Source organism: Cyprinus carpio, chromosome A3 (genome assembly GCF_018340385.1).
Source record: "Cyprinus carpio isolate SPL01 chromosome A3, ASM1834038v1, whole genome shotgun sequence".
NCBI classification, from domain to species: Eukaryota; Metazoa; Chordata; class Actinopteri; order Cypriniformes; family Cyprinidae; genus Cyprinus; species Cyprinus carpio.
Genome location: NC_056574.1, coordinates 14816075 through 14841044, shown reverse-complemented (window position 1 = coordinate 14841044; position 24970 = coordinate 14816075). Strand labels below are relative to the sequence as shown.

At 36.9% G+C, this 24970-nt stretch overlaps 1 protein-coding gene across 1 annotated transcript in view; it reads left to right on the top strand.

The window, feature by feature from the left end:
• Positions 1 to 23820, top strand: part of tbcd (tubulin folding cofactor D) — a 37806-nt gene extending 13986 nt beyond the window's left edge. Inside the window, exons 15-39 of the mRNA XM_042720094.1 lie at positions 2476 to 2533; positions 3635 to 3662; positions 3813 to 3900; positions 4897 to 4977; positions 5055 to 5128; positions 5217 to 5334; positions 5770 to 5830; positions 5980 to 6002; positions 6113 to 6144; positions 7978 to 8040; positions 8343 to 8419; positions 8514 to 8595; positions 8714 to 8832; positions 8915 to 9006; positions 9163 to 9303; positions 10934 to 11017; positions 11432 to 11590; positions 15272 to 15410; positions 20594 to 20715; positions 20982 to 21059; positions 21284 to 21373; positions 22218 to 22305; positions 22405 to 22517; positions 22609 to 22693; positions 23413 to 23820. Coding sequence (XP_042576028.1) covers positions 2476 to 2533; positions 3635 to 3662; positions 3813 to 3900; positions 4897 to 4977; positions 5055 to 5128; positions 5217 to 5334; positions 5770 to 5830; positions 5980 to 6002; positions 6113 to 6144; positions 7978 to 8040; positions 8343 to 8419; positions 8514 to 8595; positions 8714 to 8832; positions 8915 to 9006; positions 9163 to 9303; positions 10934 to 11017; positions 11432 to 11590; positions 15272 to 15410; positions 20594 to 20715; positions 20982 to 21059; positions 21284 to 21373; positions 22218 to 22305; positions 22405 to 22517; positions 22609 to 22693; positions 23413 to 23427 — 2110 coding nt within the window. The 3' untranslated portion in view covers positions 23428 to 23820. The remainder of the gene's footprint in view (positions 1 to 2475; positions 2534 to 3634; positions 3663 to 3812; positions 3901 to 4896; positions 4978 to 5054; positions 5129 to 5216; positions 5335 to 5769; positions 5831 to 5979; positions 6003 to 6112; positions 6145 to 7977; positions 8041 to 8342; positions 8420 to 8513; positions 8596 to 8713; positions 8833 to 8914; positions 9007 to 9162; positions 9304 to 10933; positions 11018 to 11431; positions 11591 to 15271; positions 15411 to 20593; positions 20716 to 20981; positions 21060 to 21283; positions 21374 to 22217; positions 22306 to 22404; positions 22518 to 22608; positions 22694 to 23412) is intronic.
• Positions 23821 to 24970: the final 1150 nt, after the last annotated feature.

Genomic DNA, 24970 nt, shown 5'->3' with positions numbered 1-24970 from the left:
TATTTCACATTTTCTGTGCTGATTTTGGGAGAAAATCTGCAGAATTGATTTAAAGATAATAAAGTGTGCATAGATTTGATGTGGTTGATGATTATAGATGAATGAAAATGTGTTGGTCCCGTTCTTTAATCTTTCACTGTAGCATTAACTGTCACCAGCCATTGCGTTCTTCTTATCGCTAAGATGAAATGTTATGATTTTTGGATCAAGTCCAGATCTCTCTGATACAAGACAGCGAGCATTATTTAATGGTTCTTTTTTTCAGATAGCTAACGTATTTTCCCATGAGGAAGTTGCCTATTTGCTTTAGTTGTGGTGCTTGTTAGTATTATTACTACCCAGACTTATGGTTAGGGCTTTTGCTGTATTTAACTTTGCTGCGTAGCTGTGTTTTGTAATTCTTCTTCGAATTCTGCCGTGTTCTGTTTGTGTGGTGATTTAGTGGTGAATCAGCTCAGCGAAAGGGTTTCATCAGCAGAAAGCATATTCCCTCCCATGTTCAACAGTAAGCCTTTCAGTCACCATAAAAACATAATGATATTACGAGAATGACAGCTGAAAGATGCTCCGCTGGGCCCCCCCTCCTCCCTGTTTGGGACAAGTGTGGGCCTGTGTGTAACTGACTGTGCACTTTGCATTAGTCTTTCAGTTTGTTGGCCCTCCCCGTAACTTCCCTCCTCCCTATCTCCACGGTGCTGCCAGGTTTCGTCTGTTGTCGTGGGTTTCGGTCGCCATTTGGCACCCAGGCTGTAGGCCTGTCGAGTCCTGTTCTAATTTCATCAGCAGTCAAAGGTTGTTTCTATGAGCTCACTGACGCTTTCCGAAACTGTGTCATTGCATGAAACTTCACTATTGTTTTTTTTTTTTCTTGATTTTGGAGAATTTATATACATACATACATATGTATTGTAGTGTATATATATGTATGTATGTATATATATATATGTGTGTGTGTATATATATATATATATATATATATGCACACACACACTATGGTAATTAAGATTTTTTAAAGAAATTAATTTATAAATGCATTAAATTAATCAAATGACGGTAAAGATTTTTACATTTTTACAAAAATTTATATTTCAAGTAAATGCTGTTCTTTTGGACTTTCTATTCATCAAAGAATCCTGAAAAGGGGTTTCCATAAAAAAATGTTTAGCAGTGCAACTGTTTTCAACATGTTTCTTGAGCATCAAATCAGCATTTTAGAATGATTCATGAAGGATCATGTGACACTGAAGACTGGTGAAATGATGCTGAAAATTCAGCTTTAATTGCATTCCATTTATTACTAAATATATTAAAATAATCAAAAAAAAAGTTCTAATACTGATTCACACTATTACAGCTTTTAATGTATTTTTGATTGAATAAATGCAGCCTTGGTGAACATAAGAGGCTTCTTTCATAAATCTCACAGACTCTAAACCTTTTAAATGTAGTGTATATGCAAATATTTACAAAATACAAAACATAATAAATCAACTATGGTCCCCTCTGACTTTGTTTTTTGACACACCTTCCCCCAGGAACATTCCCTTGAAAAGGTTTTTTTTTTTATTGCAGTTACAGTGAATGGAGACTGAAGCTTCACATAGGATGCAAAATCACCTTAAAATTAGTTAGTATTACTCATACATTATCTTACATTTGTCCTAGGTGCATTCATGTGAAATGAAAAGTAGCAGTTTCTGGAATTGTGAGTGAACTCAATCTTTTCAGTGAATCGGTTGATGCAGTTTACAAAACAAGTCTGGATTCATTCACGAACTTGACTCATTCTCAACTCAATGATCCAGCTGCAGTGGATAACAGTCAGTGTAGTGATTGGTTTGTTCAATAGAAGAAAGTATGTCAACGGAAGAACTATCCCTTTAAGCTTTAAGTCATTTACAGTGCACAGGCAACGGGTTTCGCAATCTATAGAAGAATGCATGACATTATTATAAAACAATAACAGTGACACGTCTAGCTCTGTATGCATGTTCAGTCTCTGTCCATTTTATGCTGCTTGAGGCCACTATCAGTTGTTCATCGAAACCAGCACGGCCGTGTTAAGCCCGTAGGGTTTTGCGTGTGTATGTTTGTGTACTTCATTCTCCCAGGCTGTGAGTGACGGTGGGAATACCTCGCGGGCACGTTCACACAGCTCGATTGAGGAGGAGGGGAGAGATGGAATAAAGAGAAAAGAGTGCAACAGGCTTATGGGGGCACTGAAATGATAGATAAGCTTTGAAAAGAGAAGTACACACTTGTTTTTAATAATATGCCTCATCACTGGGGGTGAAAGATCTGAAGGTTTAGAGAAGTACATGTTTGAGTGAAAGCATTGAATGTGTGTCACCTCAGGCTGTCAAATGAATGAAATCTAGAAATTTCTCTGAAAAAAAAAAAATCATACTTGGCTGAAATGTAGTTTTAACTGTATGCCAGAATATCACTTATTCTCATTTGCATGTACCTTCACAGTGCACTGGTCATCGCAACTGTATTTGACAGGAACATCACCTGCAGGAAGGCCGCCTCTGTGAGTTTATCCTGAAAACTTTTTAAAAACTGTAAACATTTGTGAATTGGTTACAAACTGTCAGTACAAATGCTCCTTCTGTCTTTCATTAGTCAGAAAAGAAGGTAGTCCAACCCTAAACTGCCTGCATCGGTTGAGTCAGTGTTACACCAGTTTCACACCACAAGTGCACAGCAAATAAGAGTGCTCACATTGGAAGTGTGAGCTGCGTCCTGTTTCGGATGTGAGCACTCTAGGTGCCAGATAAAAATGTGATTCAAATGCACCGTTGATGCCAGCAAAATATGCATTTCTTTCAAGTTGTCTTAGCGTACTAAGCTGGGATAGGAGAGGACTAGAGGTTGTGCTACAGATATTACATTTTCTGTCATTTCAGTCGACTGGGTTGTACACTAAGTGCAAATAGCCCATCTTGTTAGCAGTAACTCTGCCCACGCTTCGCTTGCATTGATTGGATGGACTGACACATCACACATTTTATATTGTTACCACTCTATTACTGTAACAGAAGGGAATGATGTAAATTACTGATCGGCAGGTTCAAAATAGTGTAGGGTTCCCTATAAGACAGTTCATTTATGATTTTAATAATTTAATTAACCTTACATTTAATTAATTAATTTATCATTTAATGATTATATACACTAAATGTGTTTTTATTAGTGCAAATAGCAGCTAACTACTATTTATACTTGATGCAAAGAAAATAATGCTTCTTTGACTTAGTGCACATAGCCTCTACCTTCTTTTTATTTGCTTAATTATATTATTTGAATACATTTGGAAACTCATGTTTTTCTCCCCAATGCTTACTTGGGTCTAAGCACTTGAAAACATTGCTTTCTCCCTATTTTTCACTTCCAGTACACATTAACTTTCTTTACTGTGGAAGTGATTATAAAGTAAGGAAAATCATTAGCTTTTGGAAGTTATATCTTTCAAATTTGGTTGATGAAAATGTTTGTGCAATGCAACCTCTGGATAGGAGAGTAGTTTAACAGAAAAAAAATGACATTCTTCAGCTTTATTTTTAAATAATGTAGCCACATACATGAGAAATTACAGGAGAAGTAATGTTTGCTTCCTTTTCTCTGTTTCTAGGCTGCTTTCCAAGAGAATGTGGGCAGACAGGTAAGACAAAAGGGAATACGCTTGCATAAACACCATTCAGATCCATTAAAAACACCTACAGTGATCTGTAGTGCAACAGGCCATGTTCTGCTAATCCACATTAGTTAACCTATCTCCAAACACATCCTAACAGAAACACACTACCCAAAAGTCACCAACCCCCATGGCATAGACATTGTGACAGCGGCGGACTACTTCACGGTCGGTAATGTGAATAACTGCTACTTAACTATCAGGTAAGGAGTAAAAAGGTGACAGTGTGTGACTAAGAACTGATTTGGCACATTTAATTGAACCCCATTGTTCTTCATAGTACATGCTGCAAACATTACAGCAGCGGGCAGATCAGTCATACACCCCATTCCTCAGAACACTTCAGTTCAAAGCACAGTCACGCTATGTTTTGAATGCATCGATGAGTGAAGGAGCGGTTACGCTGTTATGTCGTTCTTGTCATTTTCTTATGTCCCACCCTCCAGAAAAATGTCCCCATTTGACTGTGGCATATCAGTGTATTAAAAGAGCAATGTGAAAAATGCTAGCCTTAGGTAGCAAAGAGCCATGCTCAAGGCTTACTGCGCAGCCTGCTGTTAAAAGGCAAGAAAATGTTGCTTTAGCTTGTTAAAGGATTGGTCCACCCAACAATGAAAATTTCTTGAAAAGTACTCCCCCTCAGGAGTTTGTTTCTTCATCAGAACAGATTTGGAGAAATTTAGCATTACATCACTTGCTCCCCAATGAATGCAGTGAATGGGTGCCGTCAGAATGAGAGTCCAAACAGTTGATAAAAACATCACAAAAAAACCATAAGTAATCCACACAACTCCAGGCAATCTATTAATGTCTTGTGAAGCAAAAAGCTGCGGATTTGTAAGAAACAGATTCACTTTTAAGGCATTTTTAAGTTTATTTTCATTCAAGCTGAGACCACCTCATTCAGGTCATTTTGAACTAACTAAGCATTGATGTAGATCTGAGTATGTCTGGCATGTTCATAATATGCCTAAACAAACAAAACTAAGGGAAAAAATGTGCCAGGTTAAGAAGCAAACTCTCTAAGCGAGCCTCCAATTGCCATTCACATACATACGTACACACATATGAACAACTCATAACAGTTGTCATTAACATATGTTTCCTTAAGTACAGTAGCAAAATCAGCCTCTTGAATTCTAACAGAGATGGTGGAAAATGGCTGTGTGAGACTAATTTATGACCCTTTTTTCCCCCAGTGTCTACATCGCTGGTTTTGAGGAATACACCAAATCCTTAATTGACCACTTGGTGGCTATGAAAGTCAGTCACTGGGATGGGTAAGTGTATGTGTGCCATTTCATGTGGATTCTTTGGTTTTATATTTTTAACTGAGGCTGTATTTGCTTTTTATCAGGGTGATCAGAGAGCTGGCCACGAAAGCCCTGCACAATCTAACTGCCCAGGCCCCTGAATACATGGCCAACACTGGTGAGAACAGCTCCATATGTCTGTTAATATATGCACATCAGCACATCTCAAAACTTTTGTAGCATCTTGTCTTTATTTATGATTTCAGTTTTACCTCAGCTGCTGCCCATGGCCACAGGGATGGATTTACACAGGCGTCACGGCGCTATCCTGGCCTGCGCCGAGATCACTCATGCTCTCTATGAGATTGCCACCCAGAAAAATAGGTTACACCCGCTTTTCTATTGAAGCTTCACCTAACCATAATTTTATTTTAGTTAATGCTAGAGCTGTCAAATGATTAATCACGATTAATCACATCCAAAATAAAAGTTTTGTTTACATAATATATGTATGTGTACAGGGTATATTTATTATGTATATATAAATACACACACATAAATTATATATTTAGAAAATATTTACATGTATATACATTTATATATTTATATTCTTATATTTTATATTATATATAAATATATTTAATATATAAACATAACATTCTCCTTAAATATATACATGCATGTGTGTGTATTTATATATACATAATAAATATACACAGTATACACACATATATTATGTAAACAAAACTTTTATTTTGGATGTGATTAATCGTGATTAATCATTTGACAGCCCTAGTTAATGCATTTGTTTGCTTGTAGCTGGGTGACTGACTTCCTGTCCTCCGACACCATTGAAGGCCTTAAAAACATTCATCAAAAGGTCTGCAGAATTAGTCTCATGTGTGTGTGTGTGTGTGTGTGTGTGTGTGTGTGTGTGTGTGTGTGTGTGTGTGTGTGTGTGTGTTTTGTGAAATATAAAATAAAAGCAGTTTATTGTAACTGATCCTTCCATATGTGCCTTCATTTCAGCTCTCTGACAGAAAGCAGTACAGGTAAGCACTTGCTTCATAACTTGGCAGTAATTGACATCAAAGCTTTTAAGAGGCACTTATTTGTCTATAGTTTGTAAGTGATGTTTTTTTTTTTTTTTTTTTTCCCGTAGGGGATTTGGTGGAGAGCTAATGAGACCAGCTGGTAAGAAAAAAAAACAATCATTTACAGTTATTCTATAGAATTGATTTGCTTCTTGTGTTGAAATGATAAACTACTATTTAAGGTGTGTGTGTGTGTTTGTTTGTGTGACATAAGGCAAACCTCATTACTGTTTTGTTTCAAAGAGATTTGAACAAACTTTAAAATGTAGTTTTCTGCTATAGACATGAATAAAACCCCAAATTGTGCGTCTTGGTGAGGAAGGTTACTTACTTCTATTATAATTTTGGCCTACCAGACCATAAAAAGGGAGCAGAAAATCACTTACAGTGAAGGACCTAGCCATATGTTGCAGCAACATGCTAAAACCACTCCAGGCTCAGTTTTTCGAAAATCCTCCTAAGAAGGCAGGTACCATGTTCGGACCAAATAATCTGTTTGTTTGAACATTTGATGGTCCTATGGCATCCACACTCAATCTAAATACATATAAATACATTTAGGCCACTTATCTCATTGATTGCCATCGGGATGTGAAGAAACTTTCAACCAGCATAACAAAAAAATGTTTTTGGACCAAATCATCTACCCTGCCTTTAAGTGTCAAATGGCACTGGCTTTGTCAGCCCATGGTCTCCTTCTAGTGGATAAAGAAATGTATAGAATGACAAGTGTCTATGTGTTTCCTTATTACATTAATTTGTGTTTGTCAGTTGCTTTTTTTACTTGTGTGCTCATTCACTAAGTTGAATAGCCAATCTGAGTTCTCTTTCTCACCGACAAGCTCTGCTACCTATTCAACATACAGAATCAGCCAAAAAACAGCTGATGGCATCTGACAAGAGTCAATGGTGCAGAACACACTGAAAAAACTAAAGCCAACCATCAATCATAAACCCCCTGACACTGCACTTTGTTTCTTTTTTCTTTTCTTTTTAAGAAGGCTTGCATGATTTTATGGTGGTTCTTGACAAAGATTATCTGATCGACTCAAACACCTCAGCGGCCATCTTTTTGCTCTGCCTGCAGATTATTGTAATAAACATACTAAGCATGCACACATTTTTTGCTGCTACTGGCTTGATGGGAGTTCAGTACTTAAATTCACATTGTTTAATGCGCCTCATGATTTAAATAGCTCTAAAAGTGTAATGGTCTGTTGTTCATTGGTTTTGGTTTGTGAAACCCACCCACTGCCAGTTTACCCAGTTGTATTTCGCCACCCCGGGTTGCCAGTTGGTGGAAAACACAGCGTATTTCATTTCATTCATCATCAAGTGCGCTCGTTCCTGTTTGTGTCGTCAATCTGGCAACCTACCTGTGCGTCAAGTCTGAGGAGGAGGGGCAGGGTGGAAAAAAGACATCTCCAATATTTTGAATTTGGACTACAATACCTAGTTCAATCACTCGGTGTCAATCCTACATACAGCACCTTTAAGAACATTTTTTAGGGATTAAAATTCTTAAGTTTTGTCTTTAGAACAATCTTAAGATAGTAAGGTTCTTCTTGGGGATACAAAACATTTTTAACTTTATTGTAAAGTAAAAAAAAAAAAACTAGAAGAAAATAGCAGTTAAGAAGAATTTTATTCTTAAGAATGTTTCAAGAATCTGCCACGGAACACCGTAGCAACTGCATAGCAACACCTTGGGAAAAATTCATTTGGATTCAAAGTGGAAATTTTGCCATTTTAAAAACTAATGACGTATAAAGTTTAGAGACCTGGTTTGTCCCATGTCTTAAGAATCAGTAGATTAGTATTCATGACATAACAGGTGTCTCTGAATCATTCACAGTACAAAGCAACAAAACAGAGACCCAGTTATTGCCTTTTTACACCCTGATCTGGTTTTCTCTTGTCTTTTTTTTTTCAGTCTGTGGCCTCATTGAAAAGCTCTCTCTCTCCAAGATGCCTTTTAAAGATGATCCAGTTATCAGTGAGTCAACCAAACCTCTTTACATTTGCATGATTTAAGTGCGTTTAACCACAAATGTCTCACCAGAAAATTTTTTTAGAATGTTAATTGAAAAAATCTTGTATAATTTTAACTGCTGTATTTTTCTGTTAGCTTGGTTTTTATTTTTCTGTTTATGTAACTCTTATATTATTGCATCTCAGTTTATGCCATGAAGATAGCATTAGATGCTGACATGGCAATAAAAATAAATGACTACTACTACTAGTACCACAAATGTCTCATGGAGGAGTGATTGTTTGATGGATTTGTGATGCCTGCAGCTGGTTGGCAATGGCTAATAGACGACAGCTTGAAGAACCTTCACCTGTTCTCCAGCGGGGCCAGGCGGGGTATACAGGTACAGTCCACACCTCAGCACCTAGAACGTTTTTTTTTTTTAACAACTGTGCCATCTATGGTTGTTCTGAAAATATAATATGTGTTTTCTGAAGGATTCCGCACTCTCAGCACTGGCAGCATTGTGTCGGCAGTATTATCAGGTTGAACCAGGGGTAGCCAATGTGGAAATGCAAGGTACAGGACACTTATATACTTGAAACAAATGCTGAACAAGCACTTATGGGTGTGTTTTTGGGTGTACATGTACTTTTGGCCATTTATTGTTTGTTTACATCCATATGTTGCCATACAGATCAACTGGTTAGTCAATACCTGTCGGCCCTGATGAGTCCCGAGGTTCTGACGCGCTGTGGCTGTGCTCTCGCCCTGGGCTCACTGCCTCCGTTTATGATCCGTGGCAAACTCCAGAAGGTTAGACTTCATAATGTCTCATCGGCTCAAGTCTGTGTCTGAACTGTTAGGTTGAGTTTGCATCCCCATACTTGTTTCCTAGATCTTGCCTGGGCTCCAGGCTGCTTGTAAGGTTGTGCAAAAAGCGGAGAGTCAAACAGAAGCCAGGAGGGATGCAGCCACAGCCATGTCTCAGTGAGTAACACCTTCTTATGTCTCCTTTGCGCTTGAAGAACCAGTCTGCCAACGCCTGCTACTTCCTGCAGGACCTGAAATTCATGTCTCCATTCACTGCTTTGTCCAATCTTGCACTGCATGTCCATGTGTCCTGTGCTTTCTTGTGCTTCACAGGGTGTGTGTAGCTGTAGGAGTGTGTGCACAAGGCAGCCCAGACCGTGTCCTGTGTGAGGGCAACATAAGGCCTGTGTATGAAGCCTTGCTGGGCTGTATGAACGACTACAGTATGGACAGCAGAGGGGACGTCGGAGCCTGGTACGTTCACATGCCACCTTGGAGGTGCATACTTGTGTTGCAGAATATGCAAAAGTGTCAAGTCACCTCTATTTATATAGCGCTTTATACAATACAGATTGCTCCAAAGCAGCTTTGCTGTGTAAAACAGGAAAATAGTGTGTCAATAATGCAAGAGGACAATGGTAAACATCAGTGATGTCATCGTCCAGCTCAGTTCAGTTCACTTCTAACAGTGTCTGTGCAATCAAGTCGACAATATTGCCAGACATTAAGTGTCTCCAACTAAGCAAGACAAAGGCGACAGTGGCAAGGAATCCAAACTCTATTGGTGACAGAAATGAAGAAAAAAACCTTGGGAGAAACCAGGCTCAATCGGGGGCCAGTTCTCCTCTGGCCAGTGGTATTGTGGTACTCAAAACTCAAAATAAAGGCACTGCCTCTGTACTTGACACCTGTGAATATTAATATTGTAGATTTATTGTTGTTCTGTAAAATAATAATAACAAATAATTATTTTAATAATAATATAATATTGTTTTAACAATACAATTGTATTACCATAGTAATACATTTCTTTTTGTTTATTTTTTATTTCATTAAATATTTTAATGATAATAACAACTATTATTATTTGTGTTGTTATTATTATTATTTCTCTATTTTTGTTTCCTTTGTATAATGTAATAATAAAAAATTAATAATAGCTCATTATTATTATTACTTTATTATTTGTATTTATTTTTAATACAATAGTATTACTATAGTAATACAATTCTTTGTTTAATTTTTTATTATTTAATGAAATAAACATTTTGATGATAGTAATTATCATTATTGATTAAATACTATTTTACAATACAACAGTGTTACTGTTTTTTTTTTTACTTTTTATAATGTAATAATTTTTTTATAATAAATAATAATGTTATTATTATTAAAAGTAGTTATACTACTACTTTTATTTTACAGTACCATAGTATTACTATAGTAATGCATTTTTATTTGCTTTGTTTCATTTCATGACTTATTGTATATTGTATATTGTATTTTTATTATTATTATTATTATTACTGTATAAAACAACTCTTGGTTCTTGGGTGAGTTTTTCTCTGTGTCCTTATAATTTAAGTTAAATCAGTTTAAAGTAACCATTTAATGTGATTATTGATAAAATAATCCAATACAATTTAGGCAATAAATAAAAAAAGATAGTTGAATTAATGTTTTATTTAAGAATTTAATGTATATATTTATGTGACTAATTATTTGTAATTTAATAGTTATTAATAGCCCTAATATATTCATTTAAATCATTTACCTTTTTAAATTGGACTGATTTTAAATGTTACTCATTTTGCACAGAACTTTACTTTTAAATGTATTACTAAACATATTAATTGTTTGCCACTGCCCTGCGGCCTGTCACTCACTGCCCCACGAGTGACACATCCCGCACATTCCCCACAGGTGCCTCCAGGCACAACAAACCTTCAGCATGGTGCTGGAAATGTCAACAATCAACATTATGCCTCCATGTCTAACAAAACCTCATCAAATATTTGAAGCATCTTTTGTGTGCATGTGGTTTTTTGAAAGCAGTTTGACAGTCATGGTGTAGCTCTGACTCCTCACTTTCGTTCTGTTTCAGGGTGAGGGCGGCAGCAATGAGCAGCCTTATGGACGTGACCCTGCTGGTGGTGGCGTCAGCTCCAGAGCTTCTCTCCTCTGACCTGTGAGACACTGTCAATCTCGCTTAAAGTGAGAGTTTACCCAAAAATGAAAATAATGTCATCATTTACTCAAAATAAGTTGTTTTAAACCTGTACGAGTTTCTTTCTTCTGTTGAACACAAAAGAAGATATTTTGAAGAATGTGAGTAACTAAACAGTTTCTGCTCCCCATTGACTTTCATAGTATTTTTTTTTTTTTTCATACTATGGAAGTCAATGGCTACTGTAATCTGTCTGGTTACCCACATTCTTCAAAATATCTTGTTTGTGTTCAGCAGCTAAAATAACTTCATACAGGTTTGGAATAACTTGAGGGTGAGTAAATGACAAAATTTTCATTTTTGGTTGAACTATCCCTTTAACTTTAGTTGTAGTAAATGTAATGCACCATTTAAGACTGCTCTTATTTTCTCTAGTGTTCAACGTATGATGTGTTGCCTGGTCCAGCAGGCTGCAGAGAAGATCGACCGCTACCGAGCCCATGCTGGCACTGTATTCTTGCGTCTGCTTCACAGCACAGACCCCGCAGTACCTCACATCCCCCACCGGGAGGAGCTACTGAGCATCTTCCCTCCGTGAGTGCCACAGGGGTGTAATCATACTCAGGAGTGTGTTAATACTAGTGTTGGGGAAAGTTACTTTTAATAGTTATGCTTTACAATATTGCGTAACTCCCTAAAAAAGTAACTAATTACGTTACTTAGTTACTTTTATGGAAAGTAATGCGTTACGTTACTTTTGCGTTACTTTCGCGTTACTTTTTAAATATGACCAGGGCTTGATTTTTTTTAAATATAAGAAGTTCTATTTATAACGAATGTAAAAGCCCTTTCAGACCAAAAACTGTAAAGAATAAACCTCAGGCTGAAGGAAAAGTTAATTCACGTCTGTAGAGTAGAACGCAGGAGAAGAAGGTTCAACACTCTTCAGCAATAAAAAAAAAACAATGAAGCACAATTGTTAGTTTATCGAAAGTAATTTTTGCTTATTAGTATATAATTATAATTAGTATATTAATAATTTGCTTATTAATTTTGCCAATTAACTGGCTCATCAAAGGTCAGCAGCAAAATGGGATTAGATTATTAGATTATTGCAGGTTTGCGTCATATTCTGAGTTTGCATTTCATCGTTTTAATTAATTTTGATGAATACTAAATCTTTTTTTTTTTTTTTTTTTTTTTTTGCGAGTGGGATGAATTAATGCAGATTCACATTTAGTCTAGAACTACATCATGTTCACACATCGCACACAACACCTCTGTACTTCCGATTTCTCCCAATATAATGCAATAAAAAGTAATGTGTTACTTTACTATTCACTGTATTTAGGATTTTCTAATAATGGGTTCGGCTGTGTGTGTGTGTTTTTTTTTTTTCTACGCCGGAGAATCAGTTGCTTGTTATAATTCAATGTATAGAATAATAATTATTTTTAATAATTACAGCTATTTCAATTCTGTAATATATTTCCTATAAAATATAACAGTAAAGATTGTCCACCATTACCCTCCGGAGTGGAATGAAATGCACATCTTCATTCTGTTTAAAAGTTTTCACCTCCAGGCTCTTAATGCATTGTTTTTTTTTTCCTTCTGGAGCATCATGTCTCCATTTTGTTTGAATAGTTGCGTATGAGTCCCTCAGTTGTCCTCAGTGTGAAAAGATGGATCTCAAAATCATACAGTCATTGATGGAAAGGGTTCAAAATAGGGATAGACCGATATGCACTTTTCAGGGCCGATGCCGATACCGATTATTACAGATCAAGGAGACCGATAACCGATATTTTGAACCGATATGTGTCTAGTGTAAAAATGAAAATTAATGTCAAAATTAAGAATAAAAAGGCCTCTGACAAAGACTCTCTTTAAATTATTTTAAACAACATCTTTACTTCTGAGAACTGTTCATAATAACACACATTAATATTAATAATAACAACAAACATGAAAAGTGCTGGGAGCATCCATCAGCAGCATTCTGTAAACTAAGTAAAACTTAAAGCAAATTAAACAGCAACAAATAAACAAATAATGGAAAATAAATGTATCTATATATATATATATGTGTGTGTGTGTCTTTCATTGTGTGTGTGTGTGTGTGTTATATTTAGCATTTTATTTGCAACCCAGAATTGCATTAAAATCACACACAACCCATATTGTAATAGTGTTTTTATTTTTATTTTTTAGACTGTTTATCACGGCGATACAAACTAGGAAGTATACAGGACAGCGTCATCCAGAAACGTGCAATGTGAGATTATTGACAATTTACGTTATTAGCATAGGGATATTAGCAGGGTGCGATTTGTGAAATAAACAGAGGGGGGGATGCTTTTGAAAAAAATTTTATGAAATGTTTTTAATACGACGGAAATTGTATTTAGTGTGATCTCAGTTTAATAAAAACATTGTAAGCCTACGTTAGGCCTATTAATTGTAATGTTTTAATGTCCACGGTTATTCAAACAAAAAAATTACATCGAGAAAAGCGAGCAAAGAACACAACGGAGCTTTTTGAAACTCCGAATCAGTTAGACCATTGCATCGCAAAATGATTCACTGTTTCGATGCGCTTCAATCGGATCGCGTATCGCGAATCATTTGATTCAGATCTGGACGTCAGAGCGGGTTTGCATGATGTTTGCATGATGTATAAAAGTTATTCAGCAGAGGCAGGGATGCATAGACCAGAAGGGGAGAAATCCCCCCCCCCCCCCCCCCGCCAAATCGCACCCATATATTTGTCAAATGACAGAGCGCGGCCGCGGAGATAACTAAATCAGGAATAGGGAGCTCGCGTCGCGTCAGGGCGTCAGAGCTCGCGCTTGATGCCCTTTCAGCTCTTCAAAATTGCATAATGGTAATTCTGAATCTGTATGATAAATTATTTTGCAATCATGTTAGAATAAAGCAATATTTCTCAAATATGCGCAATTATTTTGAATAAGAGCCCTAACGGAACGGACGCTGTTCAGTGAAGCTATGTGAACAACACACAAAAAAAAAAACCGCAGCAGACGTGAGTGAATTCATTCGTGTTGATAATCTATTCACAATATAACGTTAAGTTGGCCGAATGGTGAGAGAAGTAGGTTTTAGTTTCACTATCTCAGCACTGATGTGATAATCCGTTAAAGCATATCACTGCAATGACGGACATTGACCGGGAATTCACAGTATAATAACTGAACGGGGCTTGTCATCATAAATCAATTATATTTAGGTGTTTTGCAACTTCAGTGTAGTGATTTATTGCAACTTAAGGAACGTTTACTGCATTCTTAACTTCGAGAGATAACTTATTGATGTGTGATGATGATCACTGAAGCAGCTCCTGTGCTTTCGGTGTGAGAGCAGAACATTTTCCAGCCGTGCCAGCCGTATTGATTGGCCAGGCTCGTGACTCCCAACAAATCAGACGGACGATGGGCGGGGCTTAGTCTAGGCCACAGAGCGGTGCGCTCTGACTGAGGTGGCTGGATCAGTGCCAGATCGCGCATTTCAAAATAAAATGGTTTTATCGGCAAATCGGTTTTGGAAAATGGCCGATGCCGATAACAATAAAAATGCTTAATCTCGGCGCCGATAATCGGCCACGCCGATAATCGGTCGACCCCTAGTTCAAATGTGCAAAAGATACTGGACATGCAAAGAATTTGTAGGATTTTTCTGAAAAACGGCAGGCAGTTTAACTGTTCAGGACAAACAAAGGGATTTATAAACAACCATCACAAAAAAAAAAACACTGTAAACCACACATATAACAACACAGCATAAAAAATAAACCTCATTTAAGTGCATGAACGGGGTCAATCAGAAAGAGCTTTATTGCCAAGTATGCTTGCGCATACAAGTAAACGTCTTTTATGTGAAATAAGTAATAAATAACAGTACTAAATAAAAAAAATAGCATGCATTTTATATGGTCCCTCTTATTCTGGTAAAATAATTAACATTTTGCGGATACTGCAACGCGTTTGTAAAATTCTGACCACAACTGTACCTACAACTCTCTGCAACTCTAGGTAGCATGCAACAGATCAGATGCGTCAGGCATTAACTTGGCTTACATTGTGTCATTCAATTTAGGAGGTGCACTTTTGCATTGAAGATTCTGAAAAGTACATATTTTTATTTTCACTGCTTACAGTTTTACAGTTTGAATAAAATACCCATCCCAAATGCTTCAAACATGTTTATCTCTGACCTCTAGTGTTTTTGTTTTGTTTTGTTTTACATGGACCATAGAGAGACAGGAAACTCCCTGAACTGGAACGCCGCGTCACAGGCCTTCCCTCACATCACGCAGCTGCTGCGGCTGCATCAGTACCAGTACCACACGCTCCTGGGCCTCACTGTGTCTGTGGGTGGCCTCACCGAATCTACAGTAGGTTGCATCACATCATCACAACCATTAAAGCACAGTTCACCCTCAGTCGCCACGTTTTTTTCCCTTGAGAGGCTTAAAGTGTATTTTGCTAAAAACAGAAATTTAACCTTTATAAAGTTCAAAACAGACAGTCTTTATATTTTTTTCAGTTGCACTTTAGAATACCACTTTAGTTCTATAAATTAATAATTTAATAAGTTAAAGTTCATTCAAATTACATTTTTAATCGACAGTCCTATTGTAAACAATAGCAAATAATACTACATCACATAATAAAATAATTAGTTTTTCATTCCGAAGAAAGAAAGAAAATGGAAGAAAATTCAGTTTTATTTACAGTAAGTTGGTGAGATTTTAAAAATATTTTTACAAAAATATTACAATTAAAAAAATAAGTGTTTTCACTTTGAATATATTTTAAAATGCAATTTATTTCTGTGTAGCATCATTACTCCAGTCTTCAGTCTTTCATAAATCATTCTGATATGCTGATTTGCTACTCAATAAAACATTCTTGCTGCTTAATATTTGTAAAATATTTTTGTGAAAACCGTGATCATGTTTTTATTTTTAATTTTTATAATTGTAAATTTTTTTTAATCATTTATTTGATATAGAAATCTTTTGTAACTTTAAAAATTTCTTTACTTTTTCTTTTGATCAATTAAATGCATCCTTTTTGTATAAATATATTCATTTCTTTAAAATAAATAAATACATAAATAATAATAATAATAATAAATGCTTCTAATTATTGGACGCCCTAGAATGTGTTTCACAGTTGAAAATCTTGATTAAAAACAAACATGCAGTTTAACCAGACCACAGCGATCAGATTAAGCTTATGAGGCAAACAGTGAGGTCACAGAAATGGATCAGTTAGAATAAATTGCGTGGTGAGAAAAGGCACAACAGTGACCTACAGAGGGAGCCGTCGACACTGTTCTCAAGAGAGTCTGCCTATGGTGACCGCGGTCAGGAGTGTAAATAGTTTCAGGGAAAATGAGACTATTAGACCATGTAGTTTCACTTTGAATTGCTTCATTTCAGATTTGCAAGAATTTCAACACACAAGTAAAGCATTATTTTGGGTTTTCAAAAATAAGCTGGTGTTGAAACGCTTTGGTGTTTTAAGAAAATTCCTGACATGTGTTTGAATAAACTGAAATTTTGCCACAAATGCAAATCTGTGCCCATCCTGGCCTCAAAGTGCACTGGGTGTAAACGGCTTAGAGGCAAAACCACAGCACCTCCAGCAGGCCAGGATTCATTCAAAACAAATTTAGCTGGAACCGAGCAGGCGGGATTGGCACCGTGTCCCTTCACATTTGCGCTCATGCTTTCGGTGGTGACTGAGGGCCCCTGGAGGGGTCTTTAGCTCGTCAGCTCATACTCTTGATCCTTTACTCTGTAATGCTGTTTTGTTTTTTTGTTTTTTTTGCATTTTCCACATACTTTGTTGTTGTTGTTGTTTTTTTCTGTTTTGTTTGCTGCTATTGTTTTTTCCTCATTTACGCATTACCATTCAAAATGGTCGGTAAGATATTAAATTTTTTTTTTTTTACATTTATTTATTTATAAATGTAAATGGGTGCCCACCAAGACTGCATTTACAATCATAAATACAGCAAAAGCTGTAATATTGTGAAATATTACTGTCATTTAAAATAGCTGTTTTCAATTTGAATACATTTAAAAATAGAATCTGTGACTTGATGCAAAGCTGAATTTTATGATGCTAAAAAGAATAAATTCTTTTCAGCATCAGTACTCCAGTCTTCAGTGTCACATGATCCTTCAGAAACCATTCTAATATGCTGCTCAAGAAACATTTCTCAGTATTATCAATGTTGAAAACAGTTGTGCCACTTAATATTTTTGCATAAATTATAAACAACAACAAACTGGTAGTGTATGCTTTTTTCACTGTTATTGTTAATATTTTTATTATTGCTCATTTTGGGATTGGAGATTTGATTTAAAAACAAGTAGTTATTAAATAAATATGAGGTAATTTGTCCTTTTTATAAAATGTCAGGGTTAGTCTTATTTGTATATATATAAAGTGTGGTAGATATAGATTTTCTTTCTCCATCTTTCCTCTGCTCAAGTGGCTGTTGGGACATCATCTTTGAGCATGTTTTTAAGTCCTTTTGTTATTTATAGCCACCAGTGTTTGTTGATGAAGAAAAAACAATGTAAATGCCTTTAACAGGAACTTTGAGGGCAGTAAATGTCAATTCATCTGCCAACTGGACCTATAAATGAATCCCCCACCCCCACCCCAGCAGATTTTAGAGCCACAGTAGAGGTTACGCTCTTACCTTCAGCCTCTCTGAGCCAGAACTGCTGGATAAATGAGCGGTTCTCACAGACTCAGTGCTGAATGATGGAGCTTCTCTCTGAACCCTCTGGACCACTCAGCAGATACCACACATAATCTGACCCCTCACACACATTAACACACTGCTGCATGGGAGAAGTTTACATTGAATGTGAGCTATTAAAAACACATTTAATAATGATTATTGTATCTCTTTATAATTCAAAATTATATTGATCAAAGCATATTCATGGTAAAACTTAATATATACATATAAATTCCATGTTTGAAACATCTGCAGCACCATATACAGTCGTGGCCAAAAGTTTTGAGAATTACATAAATATTAGTTTTCAAAAAGTTTGCTGCTAAACTGCTTTTAGATCTTTGTTTCAGTTGTTTCTGTGATGTACTGAAATATAATTACAAGCACTTCGTACGTTTCAAAGGCTTTTATTGACAATTACATGACATTTATGCAAAGAGTCAGTATTTGCAGTGTTGGCCCTTCTTTTTCAGGACCTCTGCAATTCGACTGGGCATGCTCTCAATCATCTTCTGGGCCAAATCCTGACTGATAGCAACCCATTCTTTCGTAATAACTTCTTGGAGTTTGTCAGAATTAGTGGGTTTTTTGTTTGTCCACCCGCCTCTTGAGGATTGACCACAAGTTCTCAATGGGATTAAGATCTGGGGAGTTTCCAGGCCATGGACCCAAAATTTCAACATTCCGGTCCCCGAGCCACTTAGTTATCACTTTTGCCTTTTGGCACGGTGCTCCATCGTGCTGGAAAATGCATTGTTCTTCACCAAACTGTTGTTGGATTGTTGGAAGAAGTTGCTGTTGGAGGGTGTTTTGGTACCATTCTTTATTCATGGCTGTGTTTTTGGGCAGAATTGTGAGTGAGCCCACTCCCTTGGATGAGAAGCAACCCCACACATGAATGGTGTCAGGATGCTTTACTGTTGGCATGACACAGGACTGATGGTAGCGCTCACCTTTTCTTCTCCGAACAAGCCTTTTTCCAGATGCCCCAAACAATCAGAAAGGGGCTTCATCGGAGAATATGACTTTGCCCCAGTCCTCAGCAGTCCATTCACTATACCTTCTGCAGAAGATCAATCTGTCCCTGATGTTTTTTTTGGGAGAGAAGTGGCTTCTTTGCTGCCCTTCTTGACACCAGGGCCTTCTTCCAAAAGTCTTCGCCTCACTGTGCGTGCAGATGCGCTCACACCTGCCTGCTGCCATTCCTTAGCAAGCTCTGCACTGGTGGCACTCCGATCCCGCAGCTGAATCCTCTTTAGGAGACGATCCTGGCGCTTGCTGGACTTTCTTGGGCGCCCTGAAGCCTTCTTTACAAGAATTGAACCTCTTTCCTTGAAGTTCTTGATGAACCTATAAATTGTTGATTTAGGTGCAATCTTAGTAGCCACAATATCCTTGCCTGTGAAGCCATTTTTATGCAACGCAATGATGGCTGCACGCGTTTCTTTGCAGGTCACCATGGTTAACAATGGAAGAACAATGATTTCAAGCATCACCCTCCTTTTAACATGTCAAGTCTGCCATTCTAACCCAATCAGCCTGACATAATGATCTCCAGCCTTGTGCTCGTCAACATTCTCACCTGAGTTAACAAGATGATTACTGAAATGATCTCAGCAGGTCCTTTAATGACAGCAATGAAATGCAGTGGAAAGGTTTTTTTTGAGATTAAGTTAATTTTCATGGCAAAGAAGGACTATGCAATTCATCTGATCACTCTTCATAACATTCTGGAGTATATGCAAATTGCTATTATAAAAACTTAAGCAGCAACTTTTCCAATTTCCAATATTTATGTAATTCTCAAAACTTTTGGCCACGACTGTATACTACACAAATGGGATTTTTTTTGATAAGTTGTGCAAACAAAAACATTCAGTAAGTTTAACACTATTTTCACACTATCTTGAAGAAAAAACCCTTTATATGCAAGATTGCACAACACCGTTGTGAGGTACAATGCATCACATACTTGAACATTTATAATTTTCATACACAGTCGCATAAAACTAGATGCTTCTGAAGAAGCACTGTTGGCAGTCTTGACTCATTTGGTGCTTAAAAACACTTTTTACAATTTAGAAGTTCTATATGTAAATGCAAGACCAAGTAGTTTAGTATTTTAGTTTTTAAAAAATCTATTTAAGTGGGACATGGGTTTAAATCTTAAAATCGTTATTTTTTTAATAAACCAAAAGCAAGCATAACATCAACTTTACTTGACAGACAATGCTCATAATGTGCTTTCTTTGTATGGAAAATACCCATTTGTACATTTTACTCCATGAAAGGAGGGTGGGTAGGTGATAAACAACTTTTCACTTGAAAGAAACTGATCTAATAAGAGTATGACTTACGAGTAATTTGTAATCATTTGTAATTATAATTAATTTATATTATAAATATAATAAATTTAATTTATATTTTAAATGCATTTATTTTGTTAATAAATTCTATTAAGAAATAAAAAAAAGTCACATTTCACAATTCACCAACTATGACTTTTGCCTCAAAATCCTAATTTGCTGCCTATAAATAGTTAGTAAGGTAGATGTTAAGTTTAGGTATGGGGTATAATTAAAGGATCTAAAATATGGTTATGCAGAATAAGGCATTAATATGTGCTTTTTAAGTACTAATAAACAGCCAATATGCTAGTAATATGCATGCTAATAAGCAACTAGTTATAAGTGAGAATTGGTCACTAAACTAAAGTGTTACCGTACAAATAATAATATTTAATTAATATAATTTTTAACCATTAATGTAGCAGTCTGTCACTAGTGAAAATCTGCTTGTGTGTGTCTGCAGGTGCGTTACTCCTCTCAGTCTTTATTCGAGTACCTGAAAGGCATTCAGCAGGATGCCACAGTGCTTCAGCAGTTTGGAGACACGTTGTTATGCATCTTCAGGGATAACCTGCGCAATGACAGGTACACAACATAGCCACAAAACAGCTGAATGTGTCAAACAAATACAAGGCGGAAGAGGTGGGCGGTATGACCAAAATCTTCCGTCACAGTATGGGTAATTTTACATATTGGTAGCGGTATATATGCTTGGAAATCCATAAGAATGCTTTATATATTAAATAACAATGTGTTAATGTCTGTTTTTGTCTTTTTTTGGAACTTAATGGCTGCAAATAAAATCATAAGATTATATTTTGTATTTACACTGTGTTTTTATTCGTCTACAGAGTTTCTGTACCTTTGCTGAAGATGGTGGACCAAATCCTTGCTAACGGCTGTTTTGAGCTCTTCACCAGCGAGGAGAGGTGAGCATGGGAAAGCCCAGTGTACATTACTGCCTCCCTTGGCTCAGATACACTGACCATCCAGAGCTCGGCAGGAGAGATGATATCATGACAGAAACACACAGAAAGGACTCGCACAGGGAACCTTTGGGAGAACTTAAGACGAGCTCGGCCAAGTCACTTGTTGAAACGGGGCGACTGAGGTGTTGGTTTGTTTTATTCTGATGTAATTTCTCTGTTTTCAGTCATCCATTCTGCGTAGAGCTGCTGGCGCTCTGTAAAGAGGAAATCAAGAAATCTAAAGATGTCCAGAAGTTGTTGTCGTGTGTAGCTGTGTAAGTTGCATTTCCTGCACTCTGCAGATGTATGGGTCCATAACAAGTTGGGTGTCCACTTTAGAAATAATCACATTTTTATAATGAGCCCATCAGATGTAAAAAGCTGACATGAATCTTAGCATGTCATAAAATATATGTATTGTTACTTTTGTAAAGCCATATTAAGGCAAAAACTTTGGTTTTCATTTGCTGGTCAGTTTTGCTATTTTGGGCTATTTGGCCTTTAATTAACATGTTTCAGATTAGTGGAAAGTAAACATCCATAATACTTTTTAAGTGCATTTTATCTGTTTGTGTCTGTTGATTTCAATTATAAGGCATAGCTTTAAAGCTTTTTTCTCAGAATGAGTTATTTCTCCTGCACTGAGGCAGAAATCTCCACTTCAGTAGCACTTACATAAAACAGACCTTAAAGTTGTACCTATCTGTATTCAGATAGGGTTTTTAAAGAGGAATTTGTTCATATCATTTGCCTGATTTTACATATTTTATTTCAAAAACATCGACCTGTTTTTCTGATTCATGCAGTAATAAAAATATCCAAAGTCTCTGATCTAAAAACTCAAAAAACAAAGGAATTTTGAACCTGGCTTTATTCGGTGTTCAGATTTATTTTCTGGAAATGTTTGCAAATTACTGCAGATTCCTTAGATAATTTTACCCTAATCTTTGTTTTCAGACATTTTTTCAAAAATGTTTCAAAAGACTGTTTCAAGAACTGTTTTGGTTAAATCACTCTAAAAATGTGATTTCATATGTGTCTTCTGGTTTTAGTGTGATCTCTCTTGTGATTGGGCATTATGTCTGAGCTCTCGCTCTCTGATTGGCTCTTTGACCATAGGTTCTGTGGAATGGTGCAGTTCAAGGGTGATGTGAGGCAGAAGGTCTTAGTGCAGCTGTTGATGTTGCTCTGTCACCCCTTCCCTGTGGTGAGTCCATTAGCAGGCCACTTCAGTCCAGACTTAGTCTAGGCACTCGTGTTGTGTCCCAGATTTAATTCTGACTCCATTGTCTCTCTTGGGTCTGAAATCAGGAAGACGACTGCCAGCCAGGTATACGAGATGTTCTTGACATACGATGATGTCATTGATGATGAACAAGTGCTGGCTGATGTCATGGCCTCGCTTAGTGACACTAATTGGTGAGTGCTGACATGGGGGCTTATTTGAGGATTATGATGAGGATTCAGCACAGCTACTGTTTTAATGGTCGTTTCTTGTTTCCTGTATCAGGGAAAGTGACATCGCCACAGTGCGGACCCACAGGAATCAGCTCTGTGATTGGTTGGGATTGCCCAGGCCGATTCTGGTAACCAAGGTAACACATTTAGGCAACTAAACAGGTTTTATGGGAGAACATTTTGTAATGTGGAGGCTGTTGCATCATACCGTATCTGACATCCAGATGCTGCTTCCAGCGTTACTCATCCACTGGTGGGTGAACAAGGGGTTTTTTGAGCATTAGTGGGTGTCCAGTTCTCCTAAACGGGCACATAAACCATTACGTTTTGGTTACGGGAAAATGTGTTAATAATCTATGATTAATATGGCTTTCTCAGACGATATGAAGACTGGCTATCTCTGTTTGTTCGCATGCTTGAATGCACAATGCAGTCCATTGCAACTGTAAAATAGATAGAATAAGAATAATACAAATGTATAAATAATGGGTTTGTACACTACAGTTCAAAGGTTTAGGGTCAGTAAGATATATTTATTTTGTTTAAGAAATGCATAATTTTATCCGGCAAGGATGCATTAAATTGAAAAATCACTGTTTCCACGAAATATTAAGCAGCACAACTGTTGATAATACTAAGAAATGATTATTGAGCAGCAAATCAGCATATTAAAATGATTTCTCAAAGAACCTTACCAACATCTATCAGAAAACGAATATCCTCAAAATATAATATCTCTGCATCAATCACCTAAACCTGAAAAAAAAGGTGCATAATATGCATAATATCATTTTAAAAGTGGTGCCTTTATTTTGGTCTCAGTGCATTTATCTTCTCTCTTGTTTTTTGTTTTCAGACTTCACCCCAATAAATCTGTTCCTGCCTGACGGCCGCTTTGCACTGCATTCTGAGCAGACGTCAGAGACCATATCCATACGCTGTCAGAAAATGTTGTCCATCTAACAGTATCTGACCTGTCATCATTCAATTCTTAAGTAAAATGTCTTGGAGCTCAGTTAAGCTTACTTTACAGCACTGTAGATGCAGTTGTGTAGTGATGCTCTCTGTTTTAGTGCACTTATGGAAATATTCCAAATTATAGACGTCATGATTATAAATGATTTTTCATGTACGGATCATAGCATGTCTTTCAGACTCATAATTTACTCACCTTCATGATATTTGAGTCAGTGAGTTGAACTAGAAAATGTATCAGTCTTTTGAGGCTGTGCATTTCAATAAACATGTTGAGACTGGTCCCAAATCTGATTCATTCTCCAATCGTATTCCAATTTTTTGACTCGGGTCATTATAATTTTAAGGTGGATTTTTCATACCTTGAAAGCTTTCTGATACTTTGTGTATTTTTGTTCTATTTGGAATTTAATAGTGAGGGAGCTGCATCAAGATTATTTGAAATACTTTTGTTCCACAAAAGAACCAGGTCATGGGAGGGGAAAGACGTGAGGGTGAGCAAATAATGACACATTTTTGTAGGCAGATTGTTTCCTTCTCTCACACCCTCGAACAATTAGTTCCCCCCTCCATCATAGCCAACACAACAGCTTTCCAGGCGAGCAACTTAGCAATGAAACTCAATCTAATCCACCTCATTATACTCCAGGGAAAGTGGTAACATTTCTAGAAGAGGAAGCCCTGGCAGTGGACAGATGCAGCTTGGCAAGGTCATTTCAGTCCTGGCTTCCTCTGCCGACGTGTATCCGAGTGGTTGATATCTGACTGTGGGCCGGACGAGGAAGCCTGGCGCTCTCTCACACTCAGCCCAACCCACCTCGCCTCTCACTTTGGGCACAGGCTTTACTAGAGCTTAGAGAAGAACCCACATGGTCTCAAAATACACAACAGCACTCCTGGCTAAAACAAAGTTCTGATTGTTGAGTTGAAGCCTTTGTTGGATGGGGTCTCATTCTTTTAGAGAGGCACAGTAGATGAAGTAGTTCGATTTAGATTACTGGCTCGAGTATGTCCTCACATTCCCCCTGAACTTTCAGTAGTGTTTGTCTTTTCTTGTATTTAAAGGAATAATTCTCTCAAAAATGAAGATTTTGGCATCATTTAGTCACCTGCATGTCATTCTGTATTATTTCCTTACATCAAAAAACTAAAAAGTGATTGTGATTTATACTGAAAAATTAATCCTTTCACACGCTATTCTGTCTCTTGTGCTTTCCTGTAGCTCAAACGGTAGACATGGCGCTAGCAAAGCCAAGGTCAAGGGTTCAATTCCCAGGGAATACATGAACTGATAAAATGCATGCTGTACCTTGAATGCATTAATACAATGAAAAAGTGTCTGCTAAATGTACAATAAATGTCTTCTGAAGTCATACTCTGTGATCGCTTGCTTTGAGGAGCAGACCAAACTTATTCACTGATATTTCCCTCGAATCTCA